Genomic DNA, 25,496 nt, shown 5'->3' with positions numbered 1-25,496 from the left:
AAGTGTCACTTAACATTCTGGAGAATGTGAAATATACCGCGCGGTGTCAACTCCCCAAAACCATAAAACTAACTTTATGGACCTCACGTGACTTTCTCGAGCCAGTGAGGGGTATCTGTCTGACTTCTCCGCGATTTTTACGATCTAACTTCAAGATAAAACCCCTATCCATTTGACATCTAAATGTCATAGCGACTTTTGGGATAGTTTGCTATGGACAAAGGGGGACAAAGTCAAGGGGGATGGGGGAAAGAGGGCCCAGTAGAGCCTCCAAGACCCTCGGCAGCCTCCTCACCAGCTCCCCCTCCCCCCCAGCCCTGTAAGAAGTTGGGCCAAGCTGGAAGGGACGGACTGGGTAAGTGTCCAGACTTGACTCTTGTACTCAGGGTGGAGGCTGACTTGGATGGAAGAGGACTGGGCCCGGGCCCTGGGCCAGTTCGGCTGAAGGGGAAACCAAGGGCCTTCTAGAAGGGACCCCAGCTCCTAATCAAGAGGGCAGGTCAGTTGGGCCCCTGGAGAGAAGAAGCCCTTGATAAATGTAGAGAAGACTGAGGGTAAGAGGAAACCTTTGAAACTGAGCTGATTTTTTTTGGAGGGGGGTTTGCCTACTGGGTGACAGGGTTGAATTGGGATTTGACTAGGGGACAAGGGGGCTGGGCAGGCCTGCTTAGGGCTTAGGCCCAAATTACTTTTCCTGAAGAGGTTTCCAGAGACTTTTCCGGCCAGCTGGTGGAAGGCCAGGGTGGAGTCCAGCTCAGCCTTTCCCTCGCCCCTTGCTCCAGCTTCAGGTGGGATTTGTGGGCCTCTCAGTCCCCCAGGCGTGAAAGCCTGTCCCCTGGCCCAAGTACCACTGACTAAGCAGAGACTTAGAAGGCTGAGAGGGGCTGCTGGGGAGCATCCTACTCTCTCTTCCCCACACCCCAGATCTACCAAGAATGGTCTAGGGTGTGTCTGGTGATGGGAGAGGCAGGCCCCCAGAGAAAAGACAAGTGGAAGGGCAGTGGAGGAGGGGAGACATTTATTTGACTTCAAGGAAAGCTACAAACACATACCAAAAGCGAATCACTGAGACAGGCCCGGCAAAGACAGATTTCACACGTAGCACAGCATCCACTCGCTCACTACAAATGGCCTTGGAATCGAAATGGGCAGGGAAGAGGGGATAGGTCTGACCCAGACCATCCCCATATTTACAAGCTTTGGGCCCTCTATGCCAGACCCATGGATTCACAGAGAAATACACAAGACGTTTTACACTGAGGATTATTTTTGTTTTCTGAGGCTCCCAGACCAGGCCTTGTGGGGCCTACCCAGGCGGCAGGAACTTAAATCTCACTATGTACCTTCCCTCTTTTCAGCATCACCCCTTTGGTCCCCCTTAGCTCCCTGCCACCTCAGGACCAAGCCTTAGGAAACTTGGGCCTGGGAGTGGGGAGAGAGGAGGAAGAGGAAGGAGGAAAGAGACACAGTCATGGACTCCCGGTCTCCGAGGCCAGCTCAGCTGGGCCCGCGCTGCGGCACTATCCCACCTCAACTGCTGCCCCTTTTAGAGAAGTTTCCAGCTGAAACTCAAAATACAGCGATCATCCTTTTATAAATAAGTTATAACACAGATGGGGAGGGGAAAGTTCACATTAAACATGCGAGTTTCTTTTTTTCCTGGGGGAAGGAGTGCAACCACAGACACGAACATTCAGAAACACTGGCGGATTGGGGGTGAGCGCAGGGGAGTGGGGAGCATGGAGGAAAAATAATAATTATCATTATTATTACAATAATAACAAGATTAACCAGTCCAGGAGAGAGGGAGCCACAGGAAGACCTAAGACCAAACGAAAAATCGTAACACAAGGCCCGGGCTGAGGCAGGCTCGTGGGAACCGGTTCCCAGCGGGCGGCGGCAGCGCGAGGAGGCTTGGAGGGGCCAGGGCTGGGGGCGACATGAACTCTTGGGCCGCCCGGGCTCCTCCCGGCGGGCTCAGGGCTGGAAGGCGCTGCCGGCTGTAGCCAGGCTCATACTTTTCAGTTTGTTGTCTTTCTTCCACTTCATGCGCCGGTTCTGGAACCAGATCTTGATCTGGCGCTCGGACAGGCAGAGCGCGTGGGCGATCTCGATGCGCCGCCGCCGCGTCAGGTAGCGGTTGAAGTGGAACTCCTTTTCCAGCTCCAGGGTCTGGTAGCGGGTGTACGCGGTTCGGGCCCTTTTCCCGTCCGGCCCGGTCATGTCTGGAGCAGACAGAGCAGAGCGGCGAGGCCGCGTTATTCTGGTTAAGGGAGGGGGCACTGGGTGGGAGGGGGGCGTGGAGCAGGACCCAGGCGTCCCCGGCACCCAGCTCACCGCAGCTCCGATCCTCCCCACTCCAGATGCCCGCATCCGAGCTTGCTTTCTGATGCCCCCTTCTCCTGCAGCCCCCACTTCTGCCCGCAGCGAAGGCGCCCGGCTTTGTCTCTGGCTCCCTCCCTGTGCCTCACCCTTCGCTGGGCTCAGGCGGCCGCTCACCCCGGGAGGGAGGAGAACGGTTGCACTTTTGCCCTGGAAAGCTCGTTTTACTGCTCGCCCCTCCTCTGCTAAAAGCAGTCTCAAAATTTCGGGGGCAAGCAGGACCCTTGCCCATGTTACATAAACCCCATCCTTCATCCTAAAGCTAGTACAGCTGGGCAAATAAAACCTAAGGCGAAATCTGGGAACAAATTATTAAAAACACTCCTCTTCAACCCCCCAGCTAAGCCCTCTTTTGGCTCTGTCCCCCCGAGCTGTGAGGACCCTCTTAAGAGTCTTCTCCCCCTCCGAAAAAAAGAAATCTATATTTGAGGAAAAGCCAAGCTCTCCCTCGCCGACTCCCCCCACCCCCAAACGCGGAGAAGGAAAAGCCGAGAAGACAAAAAGAGGAGCGAGAGCGAGAATTACCATGGCTGATGTGAAGCTTCCTCATCCAGGGGAATATCTGCGGAGTCTGCCCCTCGGGCGCGGCTGTGGAGGTGGCCATGGGCTCTGGCTGCGCCCGAGCTAGGCTTGGGCTGCTTAGCTGGCTCGCCGCTTCCTCAGGCTCCGAGGACGCGCTGGCCTCGTCTATTTCGGTGAAATTGGCGCTGGAGCTGGCCGGGGTCGCCTGGTCGGAGGGGGACGAAGCAGAGGGCTTGGCGCCGTGGCTGTCGCCGTTGGTGCAGGGCAAGGACTCGGGCGAGGACAGGGAGCAGCTCGACGCCGCTTGCCTGAAGCGGGGCTCCTGGGCGGGCGCAGGGAAGGCGCGCGAGCTCTCGCCCACCGCCCCAAAGTGGCTGGAGGAGGCCGAGGAGCGGTTGACGCTGAGGTCCATCCCATTGTAATTGTAGCCGTAAGAGCCGGTGTGCATGGCAGCGGGATCCCTGTAAGAGCCGCTCAGAGAGCTGCCACTGCCATAATTTAGCAACTGATAGTCCGGGCCATTTGGATAACGCCCCGAGAAGGAGTTTACAAAGTACGAGCTCATTTGGGTGATTTTGGAGGGCTTGATTTGTGGATCGTGGTCGTTATAACCCTGTGCTTCACGATTTATGATGTATTAATGAATTATAGCGATGCACTGTACTTCGTTTTGCTATGTATGCGGCCAAATATGGGGGGGGGGGGTTGGAAGGGGGATGGGGGGGCGTTAGGGAATCACGTGCTTTTGTTGACCAGTCGTAAATTCTCGCTGATGACCTCAAGAGGTAATTCATGCTCTATGGTTACAAATAATGACGATCCGAGAATCGTTAGGGCCGATTCAATGCGAGCCTCCGAGAGAGGGGGAAAAAGGAGAAGGGGGAGAAACAGGGAGAAGGTTGGCGGCGGCCTCTGAGCAGAGCGCGCCACCTCCCGGCGAACGGCGGGAGCGCGGGCTGCCGACCGCCATGGCGGCGACGACTGCCTCCCTGCTGGCTCCGTGCAACCGCCGGGCTAGAAAGAAACCCGGCCTAGGCTAACCCGAAGGGTTGAGTCTTTTAGAGGAGAAACCCGATTAAGCCTTTACCCACTTTCTCGTAAGTGGAGTTTATCGTTCGGTACTTCTCCCTGTCGTCGTCGTTATTATTATTCTAACTGAAGGTGACCAAAGCTTGATTTGCTCTTCCTTTACTCGGGCCTTGCAAGTCTTCGAGTTGGGGGGCAGAAATGGGGGAGAGGTTGGAAGATGTGTGTGAAAAAATTATTGCAAAGGGTTTCCCCTGTGAGCTCGGCCTGGTCTGCTTCCTGACCCGGCTGCAGCGGTCCATCCACAACATCCAGGCCAAGCCCGTGGGGCAAAGCCAAGGGTTCGAAGGAGAAACTTTCGCTTCTCCGGGTCCCCTGAGAAGTTTGAAATACTCTTCCTGATCCCTAGCCCAGGACGGAAGGATGGCAGAACAGGATAGGGACCCCAAAAGAAGAGCCCAGCTGGGGCTAAGTGGCTTAGATGGGAGAAAAACGGTAGAGGCCACCGCATCAGGGACTCGGGTTTGGCTGTAAACGTGGTCCTGAGATTCTGGGATCAAGGAAGAATCCTTCCGCTTTCTCACCAATTGCCTGCTATTATTGCCTTGGGAATCCCTACTTGAGACCCCTTGCTGGCATCTGGGTAGTTTCAGAATTTGCCGGGCGGCTCACGCCTTCCCGGGAAGGGAAGGGAGTTCGGAGGATCAGCAGCGCCTTGCTGAGCGCGCTTGGCGGCCAGAGACCGCCACAGCTGGGCCCCCTCTGCCGGATGGCTATTTTCTTTAAAAATAAAAAAGGGAAAGAGAGGGAGGAGGAAGAAAGGAAAACAGTCTCCTCATCTTGTCGCCTGTGTGAGGGTGGGGGTGGGGGGGTGGGGTGGGGACAGAATGGGTCCGTTAAAGTTGATGGGATGTGACCAAACTGCCCCATCACCTGGCTTCCTGCCCTCAGGTCTCCGAAGAGCAGGGGGAAAGTCTTGCCCTTCGCCCAGGCGCCTGCCGGGGGCTTCACATCCCCCTACTTGTCGCTGAGCCGCTACTTGAGGCAGGAAGGGACGCCTGGAGACTGCAGCTGTGGGCAGGGAGACAAGACACCCGGTGGCCCCAGTTTAGGCCAGGAGCCGAGGGCCAAGACCGGCGGAAATCAGGCCATGTGGGCAGGCCAAAGATCACCGGCCTCAGGGATCCTGCGGACATAACCCAGCGCTGAGGCACAGAGACCCGCCGGGCTCAGTCTCTGCAGGAGCTCCGGGTTAGGGGGCCTCGGTGGCGTTCCCTCCTGCCACGGACAAACGAAGAAAAGCTAGAGAATAATAGGGAACGACTCTTCTCCGTCCCCCAGTTCTGCACCAGAAAAGGCCGTTGTGAGCCTCAGCACCGGCGAGGCGCGGCGTTGGAGTCTGGGCCGGACCGCTGCAGCCTTTATCTCAACTGTAACTTCCGAGTCGCGTCTGGCCCTCTGGGGCCGACCAGAGCTCCGGCCTTCGCTGCAGAGTTTCCGGCACCGGGACGCAGGGGTGGCGGTGGGGGTGGGGGAATGGCAGGGGAGGAGCAGAGGTGACTGAGCAGCGAGGTTTTACGTCTTTATTATTATCATCATTATTAATAATATTAATATTATTACCGAAGTATTTCACGTCCAGAGCTAAGACACGACTACAAACACAACACATAGAAAATTAATAAAATAGAACTTTGTTTTCTTCTGAGGCTCCTCTTCTTACTTCTAGGTAGTATGTGCTCCTTCCAGTGGCTTTGGGGAGGGACTGGGAGAGAGGTCTGGGGTCAGGGAGTCTTCGAGGCCCCCGCTGAGGGGACTGCGAATCTACCATTGAACCGTGCACGGGCGACATGGACGAAATGAGACGCGACACGGACAAGAGCATATTGCTCTGCTTCCAGGAAACATCAAGTGAGTCCGGTCCTCAGTTCTCACGCGGGAGCCTGTTCGGGCTGAGGCGGTTGTGCGGGCACGGAGGCGGCGCTGGGGTGCCGGCTGGGCTCAGGCAGCACGGCCTCCCAGCGCCCAGCGAGCGCTCTGCGGGCGGGGGCGTCCAGGAGAGCGCGGGGCCCCGCCTGTCGCGCTCTGGAGACCAGGTCCCCAGGCTCCCCCGCCCGCAGAGCCTTCCCCGGAGCTCTTCGCTGCCCTCCGTTCCCCGCAGGCCTCTCCCTTCGCGTCCCCCCGCCCCCTGCCAGCGCCTTCATTCGGCCGGTTTTTCTTCTTCCTCCTCGGCACTGAGCTGAGACGCGCTGAGCAGTTTGCTCTCCTTTTTCCACTTCATGCGCCGGTTCTGGAACCAGATCTTGATCTGCCGTTCCGTCAGGCACAGGGCGTGCGCGATCTCAATGCGCCGCCGCCGCGTCAGGTAGCGATTGTAGTGAAACTCCTTCTCCAGCTCCAGCGTCTGGTAGCGCGTGTAGGTCTGGCGGCCGCGCCGGCCGCTGGGCCCAAAGGAGGAACCTGTTACGCGGAGAGGAGATGTTGAGGCCTGGGGTCACCAAGGCCAGAACCCCCCTCCCCCATTCGACCCTCAAACGGGGACTCTAGCCTGTCCCGGGATGCCCTCCACTCTCCCTGGTTCCCTGCGCCCCCCCCCCCCTTTCCTCACTCCTCCAGCGCCCCCTCCAGATTCCCTCCGGGTCTCCTCGGCTTTTGCCTTCTGTCTAGATTCTTGGTGGGGGGATGGGAGGAGCAGTTTTAAATCCCACCTGAGCCTAGGGGGAGGGGCTGGAGAAGCACTGGCCAGGTGTGTCTCTTCCTAGACGCATCTTTTCTTCCCATCTGGCCCCCCCACCACCCCGTGACAGATTCCGGCCCTTAATCTGTAATGACGTGGATCGATCCGTAGTCAGCATTAAGGGCTCCTCACTTTCGTGTCCCGTTAATGGACATCAATTTGGGATTTAAGACCGACAAATAATCCAACCTGAGACCCCGGCGCCTGCTTCTCCCTCTCTCCGACTCCGCCCGCTCCCTCTCCTTCTTCCCCTTATTCTCTCCCCCTCCTCTGACTACCACCCCTTTCCGGGTGCCTCCTCTTTCCCCAGCCCCCGACCCCCAGGGAAAACCAGTCCGGGACAGACTCAACTCTCCCTCGCCAGCGTCACGCCGCCCCCCTTCCCATGACGTACTCCGTTTTTAATGAACAGTCTTGGGGTGGGGGACCGGGCCAGAGCTGGGGGCGCCAGGGAGAGCCCAGCCAGTGGCTGCGCGGGCTCTGTCTGCCTCCCTGACCCGGATCTCGGCTGCTGCCTGGCCCTCGCAGAGAACCCACTCGCTCCCCCTGGCTCGGAGTGCATCTGGGACTTTGCAAACTTTGCAACTCCTGAGGGCGTGAGGGCAGCGCGGGAGATCGAGGCAGGCGCCCAATCTTCCCTAAGCTCCAACCCGAGAGGCTTCCTCCTTGGAAGAATTGGGTGGGAGGGGGGCTCTCTAGTTCTGACTCTAGGGGGGAGGGAGCCCATGGGGGTCGCGGCGGCCTCAGCAAGTCTCACTCACTGTTGCATGAATTCATCCGCTGCATCCAGGGGTAGACCGGAGTGGAGCACTTCTGCTCCTCGGCCTCGCCGAAGACGCTCTTATCCTGCGCGCAGTCGGACTTCCGCGGCTCCGGGTGGAACGGGGGCGGCTCGTCGGCGCCCGAGAGCGCGCAGGCCGACTCCTTCTCGCGGTAGAAGGCCGGCGCCGGCCCGTAGTCGCAGGGCGCCGCCCGGCCGTAGCCGCCGCCGGCCGGCGGGTAATAGGAGGAAGCGGCAAAGCCCTTGTCTTGGCCGGGCCCGGGCCCGTAGGGCGCAGGGTAGTGCCTCAGAGGGTCCGCATAGCCCGACGAGTAGAGAGGGAGCTGGCCCAGGAAGGACTCCTGCCCGCTGGCCAGAGTGACGGGGAAGGTGGAGTTCACGAAATAGGAACTCATTGGGAGGGGAGGCGCGCGCGGCCGCTGCTGCTCCGCCGGGTTTATGATTTGTTGTGTTTTATAGTCCGAGCGCCGCGCCTATTAGTAGTATATCTGAGATTGGGTTTTAGCTGAGGGGGGATGGCGAGGTGCCAGTGAGGGCCAGAAGGAAATACAACCATCTGATCCAACACTGACCAATGGCAGAGGCAGGAATTGTCAAATAGCACCCAGGAGGAGCGCAGCCCGCGCGAGGGACCCGCGCACAAACCTATCAACCTTTTTTTCCTCCTTCTCCTTCTGCTTTCTCTCTCTCTCTCTCCCCAGCAGCACAACGCGTCCCGTTCCACCTACGTAGGATCTGCGAAAGAGGCGTCTATGCCTTTGAGGGAGGAGGGAGCACTTGGATTGAGACCACCCCATCCTCCAGTGATTAAATAAATATATCCCTCCCCTCCCCACGCAGGAATAAGAAAAAGTTAATTGTGTTTTCAGAAAAGTTAACCCCTGACTTGCTTGAGCCCCATTCCCTCAAGGGAAGGTGGATAAGTATCTCGGAATCTGGAATTTCAGTCTCCCTAGAAGAGAACTAAAGGGGAAGGCTGGTTTCTTGGGTTTTGTGTTGGTAGGAGGAGAGAAGAGTTCTCCGCCGATTAGCATCGCTTTCAGAAATCGAGAAGCAAAAGAAGAAGAAACCATCTCCTTCCCAGGTTTTGAAAACTGTTTTTCCTGTTTCTCAGACCTACTCCATCTCCTCCAAGCCTGGGCTTATTATTCCTGCCTCTCTACAGCTCTTGTAGTCTGAGAGTCAGGCCAGAGGACCCAGAAGACTGGGAATTGTGAGGAGGGTCTGAGCCTAAAAGCTTCTCCCTTTTGATGTGCGGCTAGATTAGGAGCTTCTTGGAAGGCTACCGCTGCCGCTGCCCAAGATATCTTGCCTGGTTCTAGTATGTATTGCTTGCTTTTGGCACAGGAAGGGGCACTGGGAAGAGGGGGATAGGGAGAGGAGGGGTGAGAGGTTTGTCTGATCCCTATCCTGCCTGCAACCTTCCCTCCACCCCACTTCCTACCCCAAAAGACATTAGAATATCCTGGGCTACAAATTCTTAGGTATCAAAGGTGCCTCAGTAACTACAGGGAAGAAAATTGTTCCTCCTCCAGTTTCAGGTCCTCAAACCCTGATTTTGGAGACAATCAGAAACCAGTGGGAAGAGAGGAGCCATCGCTCCTTTTCCAGGTCTCTCCAGAAGCTGACAGTTCTTTTTAAATTAATTCTTTCTCAAGACGGTTTTTGTTTCATTTTATAAAGGGGGAGGGTTGGGTTCTCCTGGGGCCGCAGCAGGCAGCTTACCACTATCATTCCGTATCCCCTCTCCAGATGCTCACTACCCTTCTGTCTCTCAGCATCTCTACAATCCCTCCCACCTCTCATGTATGTATTACCAGCCTGCTGCCTACAAGCTTTGGTGTGAGAGAGTGTGTATATCTCTGACTCTTATTTTAGGAAAATGAGCATTGGAACCAGCCTGGAAGACTGAAGCACAGTGTATTTTCAACATTCTAATGCTCATAAAGAATGACAAGCTTTGGACCTGGGGCCAGGAATGGGCCAGAATGTGGGACAAAACCTGATGATGAAGGGACCAGGCTGACCCTTCTCTGACTTGTTCTTTGGACTCCTTTTTGTAGGCCAAATCTGCCCACTGAAGATGGCACAAGACACTAGGAAAAGTGGTAAAGGATTGAGGTTAGTGACCAGGGATGGAACTTGGTTGTTGCAAAGTGGCCCACAAGGCTCCCAAAACTTAGGACAACTTCTCCGCTCTGCCTTCATGGTTAAGTGGCTATTCCTGGTTGTCCCATCAACCAGTTCCTAGCCCCTCTTGGGGGGGGGGGGGCGTGTCAAGATTTTAAAAAATAAACTCTAGCCTCCTAATGATGCAGTCATAAGTGCTCAAATCCAGCTGTGATTAGGCCCACTCCTGGAAAGGAAGGGAGAACATTTGGGCTGGAGGAGCAAGGTGGGGAGAATGCCTTGTGTCCCTCCTCCTTGCTACTGAGGCTGGGCCTTGGGCCTCAGCCCTCCTTCCTTTCTGGTCACAGTGTCCTCAAACTGGGACTGTTTGGTATGGGCTTTCCCATGAAGCCTGGATAACATAAGATTCAGTGAGAGATGAAGACTTCCCCTATGATAGAAGCACGAAAACAATCGCCTTATCCTTAGAGTCATAGCCCCAAATTAACCTCACCTCTGCAGGTTGCCTGCCGCGAGATGGAGCCGCAAAGGCAGGGCCTGGGCGCCTGGAGTCGGGCATGAAAGGAAATAGCGCCTCATCGCTCTTATCTAAGCCCAGAGGTATTTATGAGCGTTTATTCGTCTGATCCGTTTGTTTGGGAGAAAGAGCAGGCAAGCAGGGCTGGGCCAGAGGCTGCCTGACTTCTGGAGTCAGATCTCTATGAATCTGTCTGTGGTTGCATCTACCATCGTCGGTCTGTCTCCAAGAGGGAACATATAAATACACAGTGGGCACAGCCATCTGCTGGTCTGGGGTGTCTCTCCCTGCTCAAGGAGGAGGTGTGTGTACAGAGAGGTGGACGTAAATGTGTCCTAAGTCTTGAGTACACAACAGAAGGATTGTATAGAAATCCCACTGGCAGGACTTATAATTGTAATTTCCTGAGCTGTGAATCTGTGGTCCTGCGGACTTACACACATTCCAGCTCCCCGGTAAATGTCGAAATTGTGTTCAGCTCCAGAGTAGAATTCTCCTGCATGGGTAATCTCAGGGAGAATATTTGCCAGTAGGTGTTTGGAGGGGAGGGGTATTGAGACATTGTCCAGGCTTCCCACTTCCTCTTGGCTGCAAAGCTCCCTCCCACTCCCCGCTCTTAAGGGTTGTGGGCAACTTCCCCCACCCCAATCTCAACTCTGATTGGGGTGGGGTGAATTCAAACATCTCAACCCAATTCTTCCTCTAGAGTCCATGATTCTCTGGGTTTGGGGAACATATATGTTCCCAGAGGAGCAGTGTGGCCTCTCCCAATTTTTGAGAGCAGTTTACAGGGAACACTGCCTTAAAACTGGCTCCTCCAAAGCAAGGTACAAAGATATTTCCATTATGCAAATAAATGGCATCTTCTCTGTTGGAGGGGGGAGCAGTGGCCCTCAGCTCCCTCTCCCCGGGCCCATGTGCACCCTAAGAGCCCTTAAAGGTTTCAACCCTCTGTACAGCCGCCTTCCCCTCTCCATCTGTCCTTCCGATTGTCGGCAAGAAAAACCTCCAAGGGGCCCAAGACTTTCAGGGAGCACTCCCTTGGGGGCCCCTGCACTGGGCCGGGCCTTCCAGCCGCCAGAAAGTCACTCTCTGCTGAAGAGCTGAAAGGGCTGCTCCTTCGAGGCAGACTCACAAGGCGCCAGAGGCTCGGGCCTCAGAAACCCCGCGTTTGCCCCTAGTACCGCTGGGCCCCTTGACTTCGGCAGCTCCTCCAGCTCCAGACCCCGTAACACCTAGGCCTGCCTGGCACCAGAGGCAATTTCCTGGAGCCCCCCGCCCAGGAACTGGGGCCACAGCACCTTGAAAGGAGCGGCCAGAGCTTCCTCCTGCGGCTTGAAAGCCCAAGCTAATCAGTAACCCGTGAGACGGGCCAATATTCAAACTCGGCGGCAGCGGCGCGTACCCTCGCTCTCGCCACCCCCTCCTGGGAAAGCAGTCGGCTTCAGCGGGTGTGAGGAGTCGGGCAGGAACGGAAATCACAATGATTTGCTTCCTTAATGATTGATCCCCACTCCCCGCTTTTCCCCAAAGCATGTTTGTGTCGATTTCGCTTGAAATGATTGGAAATGGGGAAGGGGACACACACTCACTTGCAGACACCAACAATTTCCAGAAAGCTCGGTTCAGTTCTTTCACCATACACTCAACCGGCCAAGGAACTGGCAAGACCCACCAGTCAACCCGGAGAACACAGACTCGGTTTGTCTTTTGACAACCGAGTGGAACTGCCCGGGCCGGCGCCTCCCCTGCAGGACCCCTCCCTTGGCCGAAAAGAAAACCAAATAAACCTTGAACAGCCTTGGCCTCGGATGGATCTTCCTAGCGGCCCTCGTGATCCCCCCTTGAGTTTGGCGGGGACGGCGGGGAGAGGGTCGACTCTGATCCCCCAACCCTTTGATTCAGGGCCCCGTGCCCGCCAGATGCAGTATTAGTCCTTTTAAAATATGCCCTAGAAAAAAAGCCGCTTCCCCCAGCCAGCCGCCAGGTTTGGAGCTGGGATGGGCCTGACAAGAGAGAGGGATCCTCGTTCTCCAATTCACATGTGGGCAAGCTGGAACCAAGATCCAGCGAAAGGTGATAATCTGGGCCGAAAGTCCCCAGAATCCCGCCAAAGCTGAGCGGCTGGGGGCTCCGGGCGTGGGGCCGGGTTCAAGCAGCGTCGCCGAGCTTGTGGCGCCGAAGCCGCATGTCTCCAAACGGACGGTAGATGGCAGCAAACCGCATAATTTGGGTCAGAGAGAACTGTCTAAGGGATGATTTATACCCCGCCAAGACTACAGGAGAAAAAGACCTTTATAGTCTGGGTAGGTTGGGGAATTTTTCCTTTAAGAATAGGCTCCGAGTGCCGCGGGTGCTGGCCGAGAACTTCTCTGGCTTCGCAGCCGAGGGGGGTCCCTTCAGGCACCCATACTGGGCCTGCTTCGAGGGCATCTACCTGTGCCACCAGGGGCCCCCTCCCGCGCCACAAGTGGCTCTCTCCCTTTTCAGCTCAGTATTGAGAAGGCCAATATTCCCCTATGCGCATCCAGACCCTGCAATCCCTGGGCCACCAGAGACCCGAGATTGAAATCTCTGCATCTGGTCCTTAAAAAGAGGAAAGCAATCACCTATTTCTGCAAACCAAACTAAATCACAGTCTCTCCTGCTCTCCGAGCCCTAAGTCCCTTATCTCTCAGCTGGCAGCTTCCCCAGAACCCCTCTCTATTTTTAAGTCTTCACCTAGCGACTGGCGCCTTCTTCAACCCCACCAGCTACTTTAGGAATCTAGGCTTCCCGCCCCACGGTTCTTCTCCCGGATCCCCCCACCCCCCACCCCAGGCCTGGCTCGGGAATGGAATCAGGCGCCGGAGGGACAAGACTAGCTGTCTGAGCTCAGTACCAGGCAGCTTTCTAGTCCAGACACCATCAAATCCCCTAATGGGAATTTCTTTTAATTTTCTTCTCTTTATTTTTCTTTTTTGTTTCCATACCTAAAACAACAACGTGGTAAACAGCTTCTTCACAATCACCACATTTGGATCCAGGAAAGTTTGAAACGTTTCCACATCAGACACACATGGCAATTTTCTCCTCCACAGAAATCCACACATCCCATACCAATAAAACACAAGGTACAGAACCAGTATTACACAGAAACCAACACGCTGTAAACTACCGCGTTAAAAACCACAAAATTGTCTCCCTGCAGAACGAGCCTCCCTCCTACGGGAGTGGCCAAAGATCTGAGCATTTTCAGGCAGGCTTCTTGGGGGGGGGTCTCCCTCAATTTGGGTGCCTCCACCCACAGCCTTTTAAGTTCAGAAATGTTTCCGAAGGGAGATAATGAGTATTTCTCCGTGAATTGTTCTTTCTGTATCTCTCTAGCCGCCTGCTCGCCCTCGCTGGCCTCAACGGAGATTCCAGGCCCTCCAGAGACCAGGACGTCTCTCAGCGCCACCGCCCCTCGTGCCAACGGTGCCGGAAAGCCACGGATACCCGTACCCGCACCGGGCAAGAGAACTGCGCCGGGGCAATTGGGGGAGGCCGGAACAAGGGAGAGATGGTGGGAGGGGGAGGGGGCGCAAACCCACAGAGGCCGTAGCAACCGGCTTTATGCCGGCACCCCAAGTCCAGACACCCCCCTATCCTTTCTTCCGCAGCCCTCGAACTTAAACCTCTTCTCCCAGCTTAAATAGGCCACTTGGAGCTCGCCTCCGTGGCCCCTTTCGGTTCCTCCGACCGTCTTCCCTGCCTTGCTTCTCCTCCAGGAAGCAACCACCCCTCTCTCAGCCACCGAATTTCCTAGGAAGCCTCTCCTTGCAGCGCCCGGAGGTGGGGTTCAGCCCTGTCTTGGAAGAGGGGGGAGAGAGACAAACCCAAGCCCCACCCCCTACAAAACCGATGCATAAGAATAAGAAGAAAATTGTAGAATCTCCCTTACCTTTGCAGACCTTGGGGTTTCTTTCCTCCGATTGAAAGGGGTGGGAGAAAGGGGGGCGGGGAAGAGCGTTCGGTTTCTTCTTCATCTTCCAGATAATATTGTCCCAACCTGAGAGCCGTTGCTTCCCCTTCTCTGACTTGGGAGAGAGGGTGTTTCGCTTTTCTGATATTTGCATAGAAAATGGAGCAAGTTCTGGCTTTGAAAAATGGTATCAGGCTGCAGTCCTGGGCAGATTGTCCATTTACTCTCCATGATGACTAAAATCCCAGATCAGCAAGCAAATTAACTTAGAAATTAAAATTATTTTTGGTTCTCTCTTTTGTGTAATTCCCACCCCTCCTTCTCTCTCTCTCTCCCGCTCTCTCTTTTCTCTCCCCCTTGGTTTTCCTCTCTCTCTTTTGCTTTATCGAGCTGGTACTGAAGTATAAAAATATCAAGAGGCTGGAGCCCTGAAGGACGACAGTGCTCCGACCTAGGTGTGGTGTCCAAAAGAATGCTGCATTATAACCACCAGGGAAATGATAAAAAGTTCATGTTCACGATCGCCCGGCCACATGACCGGCGCTGGCCAATCGCTGGATTCAACCACTCATAAACTTCTATCACAAAGTTGTAAATTTTCATAAAACAACAAGGAATTTATTGCATTTCTTCATGGCTGCTCCACCAGCAACCCTTTTCTCAGTCGCCATCTTCTTTTCTTCTCCTTCTCGATTTTTGGGGAAACCCCAATCTGAGAAGGTGTGAGATTTGGGGTGTGGGGAATCAGATAGAGGAGGCACAAGCATCCATCTGGGAAGGGGGTTCTTTTTGGAACCTCCCTATTCTCACTGGAGCTCTGTCCTTCTTTTCTAGTAAAAATTCACCCCAAAACCTCCACACAGGGTCTTTTCTAAGGCAATTTGGGGGTGAGTTGGGAGCAACAGCCAATGTCCAGAGCTGCCACTAGCCTCAGGGCAAAATGAAAGCGTCAAAGCCCCCTTTCCCCCTCTGAATGCCCCTCTGACTGCCCCCCTCACTCCCAGCCCTATAGATGGCAGGACCCCACCTGTGAGGGCTTGTAGCACTGCGGGTGTGGGGGCCGCAGATTCCCCTAGGGCCTAGCTTTTGTCCCAAGTAAGGTGGCTCTAATGGAGGCTAAGGCAGACACTCTAACTACCGAATGATTGCCTCTGCACCCCAGGAATTGAAGGAGAGCAAAGCCGGACCCAGACACTTGGCTCTCTCGCCTAAATGTGCACTTGCTCAGGTTCCCAAGGACAACTCCCCATGCTCTCTGCAGGGGGAGAGGGTGGTCTGCGGTCCTTAATGTGGGCACCGCAGGTTTAGGAGCCTTTTACTTACAAATTTAGAGTAAACAGATTCTCCTCATCCTTGCTTCCTTCCAATCCTCTTCCCCTTTCAGTGCCCGATGCCTGTTTTTTAAATTTAAATAAGCCAGGATTTATAATCTAATAAATACTAAAAATCAGTTCCGAAGGTCTAGACGGCATCCTCTGGTATTTCTCAATCAAGGGGATGTTTTGGAGCCAAACAACCCAAATTCACCCCGGGTTTCCCAGGTCCCCTGATATACGCCGGTATTTTGAATTGAGCTACCAGCGCCCAAATTCAGGAAAGGCAGTAACCTCCCTCGCAAAATGTTCTTCTTTTTCTCTTTCTCTGTACCCCGGAGAAGATTTCCAGATTGCCAGCAGCGCGGACAGTGGGCAGAAAAGCGCGGAGGCAGCCGGCTGAGCTCTGGAGGCCCGGCGGCCCGGCGGCCCAGCGGCCGGGCTCAGAGCGGCCGGGATGCGGCCACAGCAGCCGGCTAACTCGCACTGCTCAGCCTCTCGCTCCCGGTGCTCATTTTTTTCTCCCCCAATTTTAAGTTTTATTTGGGTCGGTGGATCAATTTAAAATGAGGTAAATTAAATGAAAGTAAAATAAATTGAACTAAAATAACCGAATAGCTCTTGCAGAAAATATTTGCGGGCTGAGCGGAAAGCCGGGAACATCTCGAGGTTGGAGGCCTGCCTGGGCGGCCGGGAGGTTTCTGCTCGTCCGCCCGGCCTGTGCCCAACGCCGCCTGCCCACCCACCCGCCGGCTGGAGAAGGAGCGGATTTGGGTGGTCACCTTCCCTTTCCTTCTGCTCTTCCTTAGCTTGGGGCCTAGCACTTCGGATTTCAGCTCTGTATATTTGTGCCCCGTGGCGGTACCGAGCCACAGCCTGGTGTGAAGGCTTGGATGAGGAAGGGTCTGTGGAACTCTGGGGTTTGGCTTGGCTTGGTTTTGTGAATGTGTGTGACTGAGCATGTGGACTCAAGGTCGTGTTTACTAGGGGGCAAATGTGAGTCTGTGTGTTTATAAGCCAATGTGTGAGTGTTACCCTCGTATATATAAATGTGTCTGTGAGTGAGTGTGACTGTAGGTTTACTTGTGTGAGTGAATGTGAATACATGTGTTCTGGAAAGGGTTTGGGATGTGTGAATGCTTGTATATTTATTTGTGAACATAATGAATATGGGTGTTTGTGACTCTGTATGACAAGGTATATATTTATGTGCAATGTCAGCCTGTAACTAAGTGTGATTGTGTGTGTTTGTGTGTCAATGTGTGTAAAAAAAAGGCGGGGTGGGGGGGAACTACATATGTGTGGTATCTGGCCAGAGCAAGGAACACAAGGAAAAAAAGAGCTGATACCAGCACATTAAGAAATGAACTGCAGCAGAAGCTGGGCACCGGTATGCATGAGTATCTCTCACCCACTCCCAGCCTTAGAGACACAGAAAATAGGACATATGTTTATTTTTAATTTCTTTTATTTCTCCATCTTTCAGATACACATAGACTGGAAAGAGGATCACAGGGCTGACAGGAGCAAGGAGCAGCGGGCAGACCAGGTGCACAGAGGGGACACTTGAGCTAGTTGGTGGGTCCTTGGGGCTCCCTAAGGCCCCTTCAGTGCCACTATTGGGAAGGCAGGGGGCTCAGGAAGGCAGGGAACCACACACAGTCCAGACCCACAGACCACAAAGACAGCATCAAAGAGGGACCTTACAAAACAACAAGATTTTACCAAAGACCTTACAATTAGCGACATAAAAAAGGGGGAGGCAGATTCCAGAAAGCTACAGAACAGGTAGATGATGTCCTTTCCATACAGTACAAAACACACCTGACGGACTTTCCTATAGGTAGTATTTTTTTCAGTGTTAAGAAACCAAAATTTCACCTTCTCTCCTTAAAAAAATTTTAACTGCTTTCCATTTAAATAGTTTTGTTTTTTGCTTTTTTTCCTATTTGACTTGAGTTTCCTGGTTCAGTTCCCAGAGCTGAGCTTCTCTCTCTCTCTCTCCCTTTCTCTTCTCTCTTCCTCTGCCCTTTCTCTGTCCCTCACTCTTCCTCATCCTCCTCCACCTCGGCCTTGTCCTGGCTGGCGGCCCCGGGGCCCGAGGTCTTGTTCTCTTTTTTCCACTTCATGCGGCGGTTCTGGAACCAGATCTTGATCTGTCTTTCTGTGAGGCAGAGCGCGTGCGCGATCTCGATGCGCCGCCGCCTCGTCAGGTAGCGATTGTAGTGAAACTCCTTCTCCAGCTCCAGGGTCTGATAGCGGGTGTAGGTCTGGCGTCCTCGCTTGCGGTCGGTCCCTGCGCAGAGTATTTACGGGAGAAAAGTCAGTGCGTGCAGAATAGGCCATGGCAAGGAAAACCATGCAGGTGACCCTGGAGTGCGACTCTAGGCCTGGCCGGAGGGCTTTTCGCAAAAAGAAAAGGAGACAAACCGCCTTACAGGTCCAGTCTACCCCTCCCCCATCCCGTTATGGAATGAGGAGGAGGTGAGAATTTGCAGATTTCCTTGGCGCAGTGGAGTTGGTCTGAGAGCTGTTGTCCTCCGCTATTTTCCAATGAGTGGCTGAGAATCAGGCTGTCCTGCCTGCCCACCTGCCCAGACAACTCAGCCCTCCAAAGCAATCTTTGGGCCTCTGGGAAGGCACAGGAGGAGAGAAGAGACAGCAGCCTGGTTTGGGGTGGAACACTCAGTACCTGGCTGGTGGGGGCAGACGGGCAGGGGAGAGCTTCCCAGGTTAGGCCCAGACCCTGAGGAGGCTGGAGGGAGGTCGTGCTGGGGGAGGTGCTGGTGCCAGCCCTCCTAGGAAGGAGACAGTGGGAGGAGGGGTTGGGGGCCTAATTTCAAGTCAGATAAAAGCCAAGCTGAAATGTTTATGAGCAGAAAAATTTGGGCTTTAATAAATCAGCTGAAAGGCAGTTGAATTATGGAGCAGGTAATGGGAACTGTGACCACTAATACTGATGGAATAAGAGCTGGGCTTCTCTTGGCCCTCAACCCTGGCTGGACTGGGAGCCTCTGACCACATATCTTGGGTCTCCTGGATCTTGAGAGACGCCTCGGAGTCCAGGGCAACACAAAGAAAGCTGTCTGGGACAGGCTTGTCAGGAGACCCCCACAGAGCCTCTGGTCTCTTGGGGTTTCTGCAGTAGCTGCCTCAGTGGCCTGTACTCTCTAACTCTTGATTTGACTTCTTGGAGTCCTTGTTTCTCTCCCAAGAGGACATCCATCCTTCTGGAAGGACACTTGAAAACTTGTTGGCCAGTTCTCCAGGGGTGCTAGGAAGGGCACCTGAGGAAGTCAGCTGGCCTCCCCATGAGGCCTCTGCTCCATTCTCTAGTTCCCCTGCCTCCCCCTTCCCAAGTTCACTGGGGAGTCAGAAGCCTCTCTCTTTTGGTTTCAGCCCCCCTCTCTCCACCTGCCTGTGTCCCTGACTGAATCCTCATCTCCTCTCACACCCCCTCCTCCTGCCAGGCCTCTAGAGCCCACCTCTAATTGTCCAGAAGGGAATAATGGGGGAGCGGGTTGGCTAGGAGGAAAGGGGGAGGGGAGAACTGCTCAGAGCTACAGCCCCCTCCCCCAGACCTCATCCAAGCTGGGGCTGAGGGGACACACCCAGAGATGAGATCCCCGGCGGGGGAAAGGAGAAGGGAGGGGGGGGAGACCCTAATGGCTATTCTCTGCAAACCCCAGCCTTCCTCCGCAAGACAAACGGCCTCGTCTCCAGCCCGTGCCGGCGCGGCTGATAAATATTTAAAGCTAAAAGGCCGGGAGGAAGGGTGGGGGGTGGGCTGGGGGCTCAGAGCGCCGCGGCGTCGGCGAAGAGGGATCCGCCAGGGATGCAGAGCGAGTCTGAGAGCACCAAGCAAAAATGGGAGGGGGCGGCGCGCCGTGTCGCGGCTCAGGGGGGGGCCGCGTCCCCAGGGCCGATCTCCTACCAGGAGCACTCTGGACGCGAAGAAGGGCGGTTGGCCGGGAAGGGGGCACCTTCCGGGATATGTGCCCGGGCCACTGCGGCTCGGGACAGCTCGGTGCGCGGCGTTACCTGAGCTTCGCATCCAGGGGTAGATCCGGAAGTTACTCTCGGCCGCCAAGTCCGAGTCCCTCTGCTCCTTGGCGCCCGCCGCCTTGGCAGAGTCGCCGGGACACACCCCGGAGAGGTTCTGCTCAAAGGGCGCGCAGTGCATGTTGAAGGAACTCGGCTCGAGCCCGTAGCCGGCCGCGTAGACGCCGGCTGCGCTCTGGCCTGCCATGCCCCCCCCGCCGGGGTACAAGCCCTGCATCGAGGCGGCGAAGGAAGCGCCCGAACCGGCTCCATAGCCCGGGCGCTGGGGGTTGGAAGCAAACGCACAAGAAGTTTGTTCGGGGAAGGCTCCGGTAGCGAAAACCGAACTTGCGGCAGGATATTTAGAAAATAAAGCATTCGCATAATACAATGAACTCATAATTTGGCCGGATGATTTGTAGGCAGGGACGTTTTAGTGTCGGTTTTACGAGATTCCTTGATATATTACAGAATTAGAGTCCAGATTTACACCAAAAAGGACCCCCTTTTTCCTCTCTGGACCACGTGACCCCACCCACGTGACGTCCCCTCAGCCAATGGCCGATCAGCCTCCCCACGGCTCCCGGTAATGTGGAAAAAATTGTGTGGCGTTGGATTTATAAAATATGATCAATAATGAATGGGAAAGCCAGGCCCTATGGATTGGGGCTGGGGGGCTCCAGGGCCGCTGTCGACCCCCGTGGGCTGGAGGCAGCTTGCAGGCGAGATTTGGGGGAGGAAGGGATTGAGTGGAACGGAGAACAAACAACCTGAGAGGGATCCGAGTTGTCACCCACCCCCGCCCCATCCTCCCCAGCCCGTTACCCAGCCAGAAACAAACGCAGGGATTGCACACAACCGGTGGGTGGGGGCGGGCAGGCCAGGTCTTTATTATTCTGGAGCGATTCAGCATGGCTGGCCCTTTGGGGAAACTTGATCCGGACTTGGTCCGTTTCTCCTGAGGTGAGGCGCGAGGTGAGCCTGGCCTCACGCTTTCTCTGTGTGCGGCCCAGACAGAACGGGCAGAGATGCAGCGAGGTTTCGTGGGTGCTCCCAGCGGTGCGGGATCCAGCCCCAGGGGCGTTGGATGCTGCAGTTTCTGATGGCTTAAAAAAAAAAAAACGGTTTGAAAATTAAAAAAGGAAGAAGGTGGGGTGGGTGGGAAGAGAAAGGAAGGGAGGAGGGTGGCCCGGTATGCTGCTCTGGTTATGGGAGGCGGATGCCTCAGTCGAGCGTGGCTGCTGGAGAAGCAGAGCGAGAAAAGGAAGGCGGCGAGTCACCACTCGGTGCTGGACGAAGGTAGCCAAGTCCCAGAAAGGGAGAGGCAGGGAAGAGCATCTCCCTTCTCCTTCTCCCCCGACCAGAGTACGAGAAAAATCAAAATATAAGCCAGTTTAGCAGCTCGGTACTGAACCTCTACCCCTGCACACACACACACACACACACGCTCACACACAAGAAAGAACACGCAAAAACAAAGGGGGAGGTGCGGGGGGGGGGGGTGGGACAAAGTCAACAGCCCAGGCGCATCTCTCCAGCGTGGCCTGGGCGCGAGGGTCTCCCGGGCCCTCAGCCTCGGAACGCGAAGGGAGGGGGTTTCTCTCGGCTCCCCTCCCTCGTTTCTCTTTCCTCCAATCGCGCGCAGCCGCCTCCCTCACCCCCTGCGCCCCTGGGCCAAGGGACTGCACCACCTGCCTCCAGCCTCCGCCCCCTCCTCTGCGCGGCCGGGCCTGGCGGGCGCTAGAGCCGGTAGACCGGCTCCCCCCGCAGATCTGCAAGGCGCTGGGAGCAAATGAGGAGCGCGGGTCGGGCCAGTCTCGGGTTCTCGCTTGTAAACTTTATTGTAACTCTTCCGCCCTTTTCAGGCGCAGACAACAGAACAAAGTATAGAGGAACAACAAAATATATAATTAGCCCTCCCTCCCCCCAATAAAGCAATTCACGGATACAGGATACATTCTCTTCACAGTAAACCTAAGAACACTTTTAACAATTGCCCACAGCGCGCATGCTAACTAAAGTAACCTCTTTTGAGAAACACTTAAGACGAAATTGTCAAACCAAAGCGGCGGGCGCGGGGGGGTGGGGGGTTGGAGGAAAAGAGAGAAGCCAGAGAGAAAGCCAGCGAGCTAGGAAGGACAGCGGGGAGGGGGGGTGGGAGGGGAAATGAGGACGAGGCGAGAGAGAGAGAGAGAGAAAGAGAGAAAAGAGAGGGAGGGAGACAGAAAGAATTACGGCGTGAATAGGCAGTTTCATGTTGTTGGGAGAACTTAGCAGAAATCGGTACCTCGGTCATTACAAAGAAGCACGTTCAAAGGAAAAAAGACCATTGCACAAGGAGGCTTTTTACACGGGGCGGGGGCATGGGGGGTGCTCAGCCAGGCCGCAGCCGCTTACCCTCGCAGGGCGAGGGAGTCCATGCTTCAAATCCTTTTCTTTCCCCCTGGCCCCCAAGAGAAGGGAAGGAGATCCACGGTAGCTCACACACAGAAGCTATTACGAGATACTACCACTAGCGGGGACTGGCGCGGCGGGGACGCTGCGGTGGGAGGCCAGGCTCCGGGCCCCGCTCGCGGGGCCAGAGCTCTCTCGGGCGGGGGCGGGCGACGGTGGCGCGGTCGGGGGACCGGCGGCCGCAGGGCGGCCGCGGCCCTGGCAGTCCCAGCTGGAGCCTACTTCTTGTCGCCCTTCTGCGCGTCGCCCTCGTCCGCCGCCTCCGGGGCCCGCTCCAGCTTCTGTTTCTCCAGCTCCTCCTGCTCGCATTTGCTGCTGGGGAACTTGTCTTTGTTGTTCTCTTTTTTCCACTTCATCCTCCGGTTCTGGAACCAAATTTTGACCTGTCTCTCTGTCAGTCCCAGTGCATGCGATACCTCGATCCGCCGCTTGCGAGTCAGATAGGGATTAAATAGGAACTCCTTCTCCAGTTCCAGGGTCTGGTAGCGGCTGTAGGTCTGTCGGCCTCGCCTGCGTCCGGCGGCTGCTGGGAATAGGGGAAAGGGCGAGACAGAGGGGAGGGGAGGGTGGGGGAGGGGGCAGAGACGGAGAAGGTTGGAAGATTCGTGAACCAGCCTAGGAGACCAGTATAATAAGGGCAGGGGACCTTCTACCCCGCGCAGGGGCGGGGGCGCTGGGAGGCCGCGGTCAGTGGAGGGGGGGTGAGGGGGATCAGACACCACTGAATCTAAGGGAGCCAGAAAGGGGTCCCCCCTCCCCTGGTAAGCAGCTCCAGAGAGTTGGGCGGGGGTGGTTGAATCTATTAAAAGTGCCATAAACTTTAGAAGGAAGGATGTGAAGGAGGGGGGAAAATAAGAATAAAAAAAGCCGGGATGGGGACGAATGGACCCACCTTGAAAAGCCCCCAGAGCCTCTGCCCCAGAAGAAAAGTTTCTTCAGGGTAATTAAACTATAAAGCAATTGAGAAGTGCAAAAGTTGAGCGCCCCCACTCCCGCCACCCTTTCTCCACTACCCCCCATAAAACAGTAAAAGGGGAAAAAAGGAGGGGAAGAAGAAAAGTCAGGCAGGGTGAGGGGTTTATGGATTCAGGAAATGTCGCTTAGCGACCTCCTTCAAGGGAAACAAAAAGAAGAAAAGGAAGAAAAGGGAGGAAGGAAGGAAAGAAGGGGGAGGCTATCTGAAACGGAGCGAGCACGTCTTCCAGGAGCTGGGGACACCGCTGCCCGGCCTGCCCGGCCCCCTGCCCGTCCTGGGCCCCGGGTCTCCCTTCCTCCCCCGCCCCTCGCCGGCCCCCGACGCGAGCTCACCTTGCGGGCGCATCCAGGGGAAGAGCTGTGTGGGCGACGGGCTCTGCTCGGACCCCTCGGCCTCCTCTCCCAGGCCGCTGGCGGCGGCGAGCTTGCAGTCGGCGTACTGCACCAGGTCTGGATCCTGCGCACCGAACAGGCTCTGCCGCTGCAGCGGGTCGTAGCCGTAGAAGTTGCCCGGGTCCCCGTGGCACGCCACAGCGCACGGGTTCTGCTGGTAGGGAGCCGTGGACAGCGAAGACGGCCCGTGGTAGAACTCCTGGATTTGCGACGGGTGCTGGAAGCTACCGCCGCTGCTGGGACCGTACACCACGGTGGGTCGGCCGCCCAGGTCCTGGGCGAAGCCGCAGTCATAATAATTGGGGCGCAGGGACTCCCCGGTTTTGTATTTGGAGAACAGTGAGTTGACGAAATAAGAGCTCATTTTATTGAATTTTGAGGCGGCGGCGGCGGCGGCGGCTGTAGTTGGGGGCTGTTGGGGAGGGGGTGGGGAGGGGGAAAGGGAGGGAGAGAGAGAGAAAAAAACGCGGATTCGCCGGCTCCTAGTCACCCTCGCCAGGAAAGGAGACGGGAAGGGAGGAGGTGGGGGAAAGAAAAGAAAGAAAAGGCGAAGAAGATCTCGAAGCCTCCACACTTTTTGTGATTTCCAGGAATAGAAAAGGACAGCGAAGCCTCCAAAAGTCTAGGCTTGCATGGCAGCCGCGGCTCGCTCGCCCTCCCCCCACCCCCCACCCCCCACACAAAAATATACCGCCACTTAAAGAGGTCCTCGCTTTACATTTCGAAGAAGGGATGCCAGTTCATAAACAGTTTTCGGTGATTTACTTCCCTGCAAATGAGTTGTTTCATATTTTGCACTGTCTTTTCATGATCATTTGCATCCATTAGAGACCCCGCATCCTATTGGCTTCTCCGTACTCCTCCCGGACAGAACGCAGAGCGAGGGTGAGAGCGAGAGAGAGCGAGCGAGAGAGAGAGCGAGAGCAGAGAGCGCCAGGGAGTGAGGAGAGAGCGGAAAAAAAAAAGGAGGGGAAGAAAAAAAACACCCAGGGAGAGAGAGGGGGAGAGGGGGAGAGGGGGAGAGGGGGAGAGGGGGAGAGGGGGGGGAAGGAGAGGGGGGGAGAGAGAATGAATACGGATTAAATCTGTTTAACTACCTACATTAATGAGATATCTCTTGCCTCACAACAAATCAAATACCTTCGCAGACCACCCCCAAAGACTGATGTGGGGGAGTCACGGAAAAAAACACGCACACACATACACAGCGCGCCAGGCGTAGGCACGCTGTTAATTTCGCGATTTTAACGAGGCAGTTGGAGTCTTTTTAAATGTCAGGGTCGCTTCGGAAAAATGTAAAAGAACACGGTTTAATTGCACCGAGTTTTAAAAGGTCCTATAAATGTAATTGGTATTTTAATACAAGTTATCAAATCATACAGCTTCCTCTCCTAAACATATTTTCAAACAAACGAGGTAGTCATATTTAAAGCTTTAATGATCAATTTCCTTATTATTGATAAAGGTTTAACTATCGTGTGGAGGGAATTGGCTGGGTAACCGGCCCCCAAAAAACGGCTGTAAACTCTTTAACAAACTATAAAACGCAATAAAGCCGAGTCTGTTGTTGTTTATGCCGCAGCGCATAAAAGCTGTTAGCATTTTACGAGTTCTTTCCTCTACAGCTATAAAACTGCAGCTTCGATCGCCCCCGCCGCCCGACTGCAGCACGGTGGGGGTGACAAAGCCGAAATGAGAATGATTATGAGGGTTTTTTTTTTTCGGCGCAAACGGTGACTTTTCTGAGATTTTCCGCCTCCTTCAGCTGTGGGAGCACGTGCCCCCATTCCCTCTCTGGAGCCCCCAAAGTAGCCCCACCCAGGCCACTCACCAACTTTCCTTCATTAAACAAACAAGGTTTTTCTTTGGAGAAGGGATCCAGGAGGTCCTGAGGAGGCATCCGGAGGAAGAGCTGAAACTTTCTGGTGTTAATGGGCAGTGGAGAAATCCTGAACAAAGCTCACCCTGCAACTCATTCTGCAGTTGAACACAGCCTTGGTTGGCCTGGGAAGAGGGTGCTAGAATGAGGAGAGGGTCTCTAGAAGGCACTGGGGCCCAGTAAGCAAGCCTTTAGGAGACCAACTCTGTGTGATGGGAGAGGGGCCTGATGCCACCCACAGGATAGTACCAGCTGGGCTGCCCTAGTCCTGCCCCAGGCCTTGGGACCCAGTAACCAAGCCCAACTGGCTCCCAACCTTCAGTCAGGCCAGTTCACTATGCCTTCCACATCACCACTAGGTGAGAGGGCACCACCAGGCCCATCAGCACATCAGAGGCAGGGG

General features: G+C 55.3%; 5 protein-coding genes across 5 annotated transcripts in view; 1 reads left to right on the top strand and 4 right to left on the bottom strand.

The window, feature by feature from the left end:
• The window catches only part of NFE2L1 (NFE2 like bZIP transcription factor 1), a 592,815-nt gene that overhangs the window by 522,412 nt on the left and 44,907 nt on the right, over nt 1-25,496 (top strand). The window lies entirely within an intron of this gene.
• On the bottom strand, nt 1,978-3,469 carry HOXB5 (homeobox B5). The gene is made up of 2 exons (XM_052658028.1): nt 2,908-3,469; nt 1,978-2,225 (listed from the first exon to the last, which is right to left on the bottom strand). The coding sequence occupies exons 1-2, from the start codon at nt 3,467-3,469 to the stop codon at nt 1,978-1,980; spliced, it is 810 nt and encodes a 269-aa protein (XP_052513988.1).
• On the bottom strand, nt 6,131-7,843 carry HOXB6 (homeobox B6). The gene is made up of 2 exons (XM_052658031.1): nt 7,429-7,843; nt 6,131-6,390 (listed from the first exon to the last, which is right to left on the bottom strand). Exons 1-2 carry the CDS (start codon nt 7,841-7,843, stop codon nt 6,131-6,133), a joined length of 675 nt encoding a protein of 224 aa, XP_052513991.1.
• HOXB7 (homeobox B7) lies at nt 16,831-19,816 on the bottom strand. The gene is made up of 2 exons (XM_052658032.1): nt 19,393-19,816; nt 16,831-17,647 (listed from the first exon to the last, which is right to left on the bottom strand). Exons 1-2 carry the CDS (start codon nt 19,790-19,792, stop codon nt 17,394-17,396), a joined length of 654 nt encoding a protein of 217 aa, XP_052513992.1. The 5' UTR covers nt 19,793-19,816; the 3' UTR covers nt 16,831-17,393.
• Nucleotides 22,065-25,114, bottom strand: HOXB8 (homeobox B8). Its single transcript, XM_052658027.1, has 3 exons — nt 25,046-25,114; nt 23,155-23,626; nt 22,065-22,372 (listed from the first exon to the last, which is right to left on the bottom strand). The coding sequence occupies exons 1-3, from the start codon at nt 25,112-25,114 to the stop codon at nt 22,065-22,067; spliced, it is 849 nt and encodes a 282-aa protein (XP_052513987.1).

Source organism: Budorcas taxicolor, chromosome 19, assembly GCF_023091745.1.
Source record: "Budorcas taxicolor isolate Tak-1 chromosome 19, Takin1.1, whole genome shotgun sequence".
NCBI lineage: Eukaryota > Metazoa > Chordata > Mammalia > Artiodactyla > Bovidae > Budorcas > Budorcas taxicolor.
The sequence above is the reverse complement of the archived record's forward strand: the minus strand, read 5'-3'. Positions and strand labels throughout refer to the sequence as shown.